General features: G+C 46.9%; 1 protein-coding gene across 2 annotated transcripts in view; it reads right to left on the bottom strand.

The window, feature by feature from the left end:
* Positions 1-8,363, bottom strand: part of LOC119268119 (cyclin-T1-5-like) — a 10,872-nt gene extending 2,509 nt beyond the window's left edge. The window contains exons 1-4 of one of the 2 annotated variants that reach the window (XM_037549630.1): positions 7,725-8,357; positions 7,548-7,629; positions 5,200-5,334; positions 4,893-5,071 (exon numbers count right to left, since the gene is read on the bottom strand). In XM_037549630.1, coding sequence (XP_037405527.1) covers positions 4,893-5,071; positions 5,200-5,334; positions 7,548-7,629; positions 7,725-8,221 — 893 coding nt within the window. In that variant the 5' untranslated portion in view covers positions 8,222-8,357. Of the gene's footprint in view, positions 1-4,892; positions 5,072-5,199; positions 5,335-7,547; positions 7,630-7,724 lie in introns of both variants that reach the window. The other variant, XM_037549631.1, reaches the window with a different exon arrangement.
* Between the last annotated feature and the right edge of the window lie 386 nt (positions 8,364-8,749).

Genomic DNA, 8,749 nt, shown 5'->3' with positions numbered 1-8,749 from the left:
CTGGATACAGTGGCAAGTGAGCGAGGATCGGGTCGTCGCATCCTTAGTGGCGCGCCACATCAGCGCCCGGATGTAGTGGAAAATGAGCAAGGGTCTTCACATTTGACTTGACGAGTGCGAAGGGTAAGGAAGCTAGCCGAGCCTAGGAGGATCCGCTTAGGTATCTGGAACGTAGGGGGAGCTAGTTGATGCAGCGGTGAGGAGAGGTGTTGATATCCTCTGAGAAACCAAATGAGGGGGGGAGGGTAGGCATCTTGATCAACAAGAGCCTCAAGTATGGAGTGGTAAACGTCAAGAGACGTGAGGACCGAATTATCCTGGTCAAGCTGACTTAGTTCTCAATGTTATCAGCGCATATGCCCCGCAAATAGGCCACAATGAGAACACCAAGAGGGAGTTCTAGGAAGGCCTAGAGGACATGGTTAGGAGTGTACCGATTGGCAAGAAGCTCTTCATAGGAGGAGACATCAATGGCCACGTGGGTACAACTAACACAGGTTTTGAAGGGGTGCATGGGGCCTTTGGCTATGACATCACGAATCAAGAAGGAGAAGATGTCTTAAGCTTTGCTCTAGCCTACGACATGATCATAGCTAACACCCTCTTTAAAAAGAGGGAATCACATCTCGTGACTTTTAGTAGTGGTGAGCACTCTAGCCAAATTGATTTCATCCTCTCGACAAGAGAAGATAGGTGTGCATGCCTAGATTGTAAGGTCATACCTAGAGAGAGTGTTAACCCTCGGCATAAGCTGGTGGTTGCTGCCTTCCGCTTTCGGACTCGTGTCCAGCGGGATAAGCGTGCCAAAGTCGCTAGAACAAAGTGGTGAAAGCTCAAGGAGGAGGTAGCTCAGAAGTTCAAGGAGAGGGTCATTAAGGAGGGCCCTTGGAGGAAGGAGGGGATACAGACAATGTGTGGTTGAAGATGGCGACCTGCATTCGTAAGGTGGACTCGGAGGAGTTTGGAGTGTCCAGGGGAAGGAGAAGCGGCGCTAAGGACACCTGGTGGTGGAACGATGATGCCCAGAAGGCGATTAAGGAGAAGAAAGATTGTTTCAGACGCCTATACCTGGATAGGAGTGCAGACAACATAGAGAAGTACAAGATGATGAAGAAGGCTGCAAAGCAAGCTGTCAGTGAAGCAAGGGGTCAGGCGTATGAGGACCTCTACCAACGGTTAGGCACGAAGGAAGGCGAAAGGGACATCTATAAGATGGCCAAGATCCGTGAGAGGAAGGCGAGGGATACTGGCCAAGTCAAATGCATCAAGGACGGAGCAGACCAACTCCTGGTGAAGGACGAGGAGATTAAGCATAGATGGCGGAAGTACTTCAACAAGTTCAATGGGGAGAATGAGAGTTGTACCATTGAACTAGACGACTCCTTTGATGAGACCAGCATGTGTTTTGTGCGGTGAATCCAGGAGTCTGAAGTCAAGGAGGCTTTAAAAAGGATGAAAGGAAGCAAGGCGATGGGTCCTGATGGTATCCCCATTGAGGTGTGGAAAGGCCTCAGGACAAAGCGATAGTATGGCTAACCAAGCTTTTCAACCTTATTTTTCGAGCAAACAAGATGCCAGAAGAATGGAGACGAAGTATATTAGTACCGATCTTCAAGAACAAGGGGAATGTTCAGAGTTGTACTAATTATCATGGAATTAAGCTAATGAGCCATACAATGAAGCTATGGGAGAGAGTCATTGAGCTTTGCTCAAGAAAAACGACAAGCGTGACCAAAAATCAGTTTGGTTTCATGACTGGGAGGTTGACCATGGAAGCCATTTTTTTGGTACGACAACTTATGGAGAGATACAGGGAGCAAAAGAAGAACTTGCATATGGTGTTCATTGACTTGGAGAAGGCTTATGATAAGATACTGCCGAATATCATGTGGTGGGCCTTGGAGAAACACAAAGTCCCAGCAAAGTACATTACCCTCATCCCTCATCAAGGACATGCACGATAATGTTGTGAAAAGTGTCCGAACAAGTGATGTCGACACTGATGACTTCCTGATTAAGATAGGACTGCATCAGGGGTCAGCTTTGAGCCCTTATCTTTGCCTTGGTGATGGATTAGGTCACAAGGGATATACAAGGAGATACTCATGGTGTATGCTCTTTGCGGATGATGTGGTGCTAGTTGATGATAGTTGGGCGGGGGTCAATAGGAAGTTAGAGTTATAGAGAGAAACCTTGGAATCGAAAGGTTTTAGGCTTAGTAGAACTAAAATCGAGTACATGAGGTGCGGTTTCAGTACTACTAGGCGCGAGGAGGAGGTTAGCCTGGATGGACAGGTGGTGCCTCAGAAGGACACCTTTCAATATTTGGGGTCAATGCTGCAAAAGGATGGAGGTATTGATGAAGATGTGAATCATCGCATCAAAGCCGGATGGATGAAGTGGCGCCAAGCTTCTGGCATTCTCTGTGACAAGAGTGCCACAAAAGCTAAAAGGCAAGTTCTACAGGACGGCGGTTCGACCCGCAATGTTGTATGGCGCTGAGTGTTGGACAAGTTCAACAGTTAGGTGTGGCGGAGATGCGCATGTTAAGGTGGATGTGTGGCCACACGAGGAAGGATCGAGCCCAGAATGATGATATATGAGATAGAGTTGGGGTAGCACCAATTGAAGAGAAGCTTGTCCAACATCGTCTGAGATGGTTTGGGCACCTCCAGAAGCTCCAGTGCATAGCGGAGGGCTAAAGCACGCGGGTAATGTCAAGAGAGGTCGGGGTAGACCGAATTTGACATGGGACGAGTCCGTAAAGAGAGATCCGAAGGACTGGAGTATCACCAAAGAACCAGCTATGGACAGGGGTGCGTGGAAGCTTGCTATCCATGTGCCAGAACCATGAGTTGGTCGCGAGATCTGATGGGTTTCACCTCTAGCCTACCCCAACTTGTTTGGGACTAAGGGCTTTGTCGTTGTTGCATTGGAAGTGCAACTTAATAATTTATATGTTTGGACAATAATATGTTAAAAGATTCAGAATGGACTATGGAGACATAGTTTGAGTAAATTTGTCCCAATAAATTATTTCAAAATAACGTACTTTTAAGGTACTAGAGATAGAGATATATTACCATAGAAAATAGTTTCGGAAGTTCCATCCCAGAGCCCATGAAATATCAAGCGATAAAAGAGAGCGACTTGAGGAAGTATAACAATTTACAAAGGCTATCAAATGGGCTAGCACAATAAAACTGTATCCAGGACAGCAAAACAGAACTAGTCCTATGCAAATATGGTTTAACAAACTTATGTTTGCGCCATGATACCAGTATCATAGCATTCTTGTGGATACAAAATTGCATGTTCACAACACTTGACATGCTACCAGTAGCATAGCATTCTTGTGGAAACAAAATTACATGTTCACAGCACCTGGCATGCTTCTTCAGCACTGTGTTCACAACTGTATATTGGATTGGAATTCCCAGTCTTGAGATGGTGTTCTCACACTTTCCACACTTTTGCAAGGGCATACATGTCATTCACATACTTAGAAAGTAAAGACTTGGGCCTTCTATCTAGCATAGCATGGGGTCGATCTCGCCATACGAAGGTACCACTAACAGCTTCCTCTACGAGCTTTTAGGGATTTAGAATTAATGCACACCATAGTCTCAATGCAAATTTACAAAGAGTGGACGATTTTTCAAAAAAAAAATAACTCATGCTCACATATGTCACATAGATTTCATGTCCACAGAACAGCGTGGCTAGAGTTTATGCCAATATTTACCCAATGTCAGGGGAATTTGAACCGATGCTTTTGGAAGTCCCACATAACTACATTATCTACCTCCAAGAAGGTTATCTTCTTTTTGAAATATGAAAATATTTATCCTTGAAGATTGTTATTCTATACAATTGCTTGAATATGGCAGACCACTGCATTAGTTATGCAAACAATTTATACTATCATTGCAATAGCATACACCTTCATGCACAGAATGGATAATTGCTTTTGGATAGTTTTAGAAAGGTTGCATATACATAGAATCAACAATCTACATCAAATTGAGCTCATATTTGTCGTTGAAGTATAGGAAAAGAGAAAATTAAGATAAACATATACAGTTGCTGGATGAATCTTTATAAAGTTTTGGGAACTTCAACTAACAACAATTACATCAAGTTGACATTGCAACACAGCAAAACTATGAGTGATAGTCCATATAGTCTTTTGTGTTAGTTGTGGATGCCATCCTTTGATACTAATTGTCTGGCAGATAGGGAGAGTACAAGAAATGATTAACACTTTGAAATGTTAGATCTCACTTCATAAAAAAATCACACTGAAATGTCTAATCATTTCGGTGATACAATTTGAACAAGTGTTGCACTGGCACCATTCAGATCAAGTTATAGTGCTTTGGTAGAAGATCAACTGACTAATACACATTGCTCCCAGATGAGGTTAGTTCGTAGTGAAATGTAGATTAGTTGACTAATACACATTGGCAGAAGATCAGTTGTATCTTCATTCCAGTCTTGCTACCTAATAGGTCCACAAAGCAATGGCTGACTAGCATTTACCTTCATAACAACCTCCATTTAACATCTCATATGTTCAGCTGTTCTTTTGTTTTCTGTCCATTTGCCAGATTGTAATAGGTATTCATGATTGTACCGCTATAACCCGCATATGACATGCACAGAGCATCCTACCAGTTTAAAAAGACAATATCTAAAACACCCAGCCTGATCCAACATTAATAAAAGCCAAAATCCAACCAGTACACATGGTAATTAGACAATGTTTGCAACCACAATAATATGAATGGTGTACAATATACATTGAACTTTGTTAATAATTAGAATTGAATAAATGAATGATGTCAGCAAATAAAGATCAATTAATGTGTTCAGCGATGTGAAATACTTACCCTTCATTAATCAGACTCAAGGCAACGTTAAATATAACGGAATGTGAAAGTCCTAGTCTGCTCAAAGCAGATGAAAGTGAAGTATATGGATGGACCACTTCAAGTTCAAAATCAAGTGTTGTCAGTATCATCTGCTCCGCCTGTATTACACTTTCTCGGTACAGTTCAAACCAGTTTTGCTGCAGAAAAAGAAATACCAACCATTGATTCACTAGCACATAGCAGATATAAGAACACTGAAATTAACATGGGCAAACTAAACATAGTTGTATTGTATATTGAGGAAGTATCTGTTGATTCTACTTACACCACGCGACATGTAAGGAAGGAGATTGAATTCTTGGTTTTCAGAAACTTCACATGAAGCCCTAAGAATAGTATTCAAAAGGCATGTTGTTTCCTCTGTCTTTGACGCCAGAAACAATGCCGCGGTCGCAACCAACTTGCAAATTCAAAGAAGATAATATTATGATATTGAATCTCTCATATCTGCTTATGGAGAGGATAAAATCACAACAAATATTGGTTCTTAGATAACTGTCTCATTCAAGTGAATAGCTTAGATTCTAGACAACAGATGGGCTTTGAACAGTCAACAAACTAAGCAATGCAAAGGCGGGCCAAGTTAAAGAAATAGACACATAAATGATCATAACATGGGCAGCACTCTCCGCCAGTTGACCGGCACCGGCACGGGGCGCTGATTGGTCGCCACGTGCTCCATTAGATTAGGACACCCCCAGCCGCTCGATCGTGATTCATCTCTCTCGCCCGCTCAGGTCAATGGCGGAGAAAAAAAATCCCCACGTGACGCGCATATCTCTGGCCTCCCGTCCATGTGTTTCTAGCTCAGCATCCTTGTTCATTGAAGGCACATAGGTGTCCCCGATAGTCAACGCCACAGTCGTCGTGGATGCCGTCGAGACTCGTCGCAGCACCCGTCAACCCAGACATAGCACCGCCAGCCACCAGTTGCAGCCCTGCTCACCGCTCACCGGAGTCCCCTGCACGGTGCGGCACAAGCGCCAGGCAGTTGAAGCTCTACCGCCAATGGTTCCAGCACACGGTCACGGCATTGGCCGCCTCGCAGTGCCGCGAGCTAGTAGCAACTCGGCGCACGCCCTTTGCAGCATCTCCACGCGTAGTTCCTACCATGGCCGGCCACCGTTGCATCGTCACGCCATCGTCCACTCGTCGCAAGGCCATTTGCACATACCGCACGTTGTTCCTAGCATCCCCGCGCATCGTGCCTAGCATCCCCGTGCATCGTTCCTAGCATCACATTTGCAGTATCCTTCGCAGCACGTCGGCATCTTGCAGCAACGGGCATCTTCGTTGCAAGCGCTCGCCTCTGCTGGTTGCAGCTCCACCGGCCGCGGTTTGTAGCACCCCTCCCAGCACATCACCTCCTGGTCGCCCCAAGCAGCACCCGGCGTCGTCGGTTCGTAGCCCACCGACTGCAGCATTGTCATGACGCCTTGCTGTGGAGGTATTGGCGCTCGCCGCATCTCCGGCACCGCAGTTGAGCACGCGATGTGGTTGCCGGCTAAGAAGCATGGAACAAAAATTAGCGCTTGGCCGTCCTGATAGCGCGGGACACAGAGACACGGCAGGATACGGCCGGATATGCGTATCCCGTAGTATCTCCTGATTTTCAATTTAAAGAAAAAGAAAAAAAAGGGGCACACGTCTGGGACACGGCTCGCCCCAAAAAACAGCCTCAGCCCAATACCTTGCAGCAGTCGCACGCACAGTTTCTGTATAACGAGTTTCTCATAGCCTCCTAGGCAGCAGTGAACACGCCGCCGCCTACTGGATCGAAGCCGTCGCCGCCGCTGCCTGGAATCAACCGGCGACCGCTACCCCTAGCACCAACAACCTCTCCTCCCGACGGCAGGTAACCCCAACTACCCAAAACCCAACAGCCTCTCCTCAACCTCATCTCTTTTATTCTGATTTTCTTCAATTGAGCTGCTGGCTGCTGTGTGCTGCTGCTTGCTACGGTGCTACCCATGTTGTGCTGCTCTTTGAATGCTTGTGTTGCTTGTTGTTAGGTAGCAATAGCATGGCACCTGGTAGCGCCACAACCGGTACCGGTAACCAATCGTCCGTGGGTAAGAGTGAAGGGCAGCCATGTCCTGGTGCTGTACATCCCAAGCATCCTGTGTAGTCTTCTTCAGTCTCTAATACTAGACCAGCGTTTGATGTGTTTTGCAAGATGGAACTTGCAATGACATGGGACTATGGGAGGATCAATCAAGCACTTGATAAAGGAGACACCAAATGGGGCAGTATTATGATATCTTTCTCATTATTATTTTTGTCTTAACTCTATATTACATGGCATTATGATCATTGGTCAACATGGCAAAGATGTGTTTATTTTTCTCATTATATAGAGTAGGTGGTAAAGCTACTATCTCAATCTGCATATTAGTGGAGTGGCGTTGGTTGGTATAGGGACTGAAAAGAAGAACTTATTATACAATATAGCAGGTCCTTCCCAGTGATAAACGAACATCCAAATCAATCTCATTGAAATATTCTTGCAAAACGATTTTATATTATTGGGACGGAGGGAGTAATTTTTAACTCATAAGTTGCAATAGCATTACTGACAAGATTCCTGTAAAAGAAGAGGTGAAGGCAACTAACAAATCTGTCGTTGCAGGCATGGGATCTGTGGAAAAAGAACCGATGGCAATACACCACTGCCGTCGCAACAGTCGTCTGCGGCCTATGTCAAACACAAACACAAGCACTACGATCAGTAATCATGGAGACAAATCACCAAACAAAACCAACAAACCGCAGAGCCAGCAGCGAGTTTACAGCCCAAGGCGGAAGCCGAGGCAGCGCAGGTAGGCGCAGTAGGACGCGCGCAACCTTGCCTCCAAAGCGGAGTCGATGCCGTCCTTCCACGAAGGTGACCTTCGCTCGATCTCCTCTCGCGACAGCAACGCCCTGGCGTCACCATCCTTGGGATGTCTCGTCGGCAACAGGCGTGGCACGGCCGCGACCGGCGGATCACACCGGGGCTCTGGCGCGCGGCGAGCCCGCTTCGGCGGAGGTGGGCCCGGGGCCCGCTGAGAGGGGGCCGGAAAGATAGGTTCCTGGAGGTGGGAGAGAGCGAGCGGATCGTGGCGGGGGTGGTAGGGGGCAGTGTTGGCATGGGGACATGGCTGGGGGTACGGTTGGGAATGGGTGTGGTACGCGTCGTCATGGTCACGGCCGCGGCGGCGGGGGCGGTGGGGAGGAGGGTGGTCATGGCTATAGGGGTGAGGTCGGTGCCTGACCAGGTCAGGGTGGAAAGGCTGAGAGAAGGACATTGCGGCGGCGGCGGCGGCGGCGGTGCGGGTGGGAATCGGATCAGGTCAGGGAACCCAAGAAGGATGAGGACTTGCGTTCTATCAGGCTAGCCATGGACCGTAGAATGAGAAGTATGATGGCTACAGATCTTGCAGTTGTACAGCCCCACGGCGTGGTGCCCCCGCGTGGCTAAATTCATTATTTTGACCCTTTTATATACGAAGTTAAGCAGGATTTGATCTTACTTTAAAAAAAACAGATTTGGGCCTTTTTCTACCGTCAATCGCTCGTGCGCCAGCCACATGGAAAAGGGACCTAGCGCCTAGGACCCTGGGTAGGATGTGTCGCCCTGCCATAAGAGTCTTGTAGTGGGATAAGTGGTTGGGGCCCCCACCGACCCATTCATCCCAATCTCCTTCCCCTCTCTCCCCCACCCAAGCACCCATTAGATCCACTCTTCATTGCTTGAGATTTGTCCGGTGGATCCGGATCATTAGGTACCTCTCTCACCCCCTCTCCTTTTTTGGTTGGTTGGAATGATCTATTTT

The sequence above is a fragment of the Triticum dicoccoides genome, chromosome 3A (genome assembly GCF_002162155.2).
Source record: "Triticum dicoccoides isolate Atlit2015 ecotype Zavitan chromosome 3A, WEW_v2.0, whole genome shotgun sequence".
NCBI classification, from domain to species: Eukaryota; Viridiplantae; Streptophyta; class Magnoliopsida; order Poales; family Poaceae; genus Triticum; species Triticum dicoccoides.
Note: the sequence above shows the minus strand (reverse complement) of the source record. Positions and strands in the feature narration are given on the sequence as shown.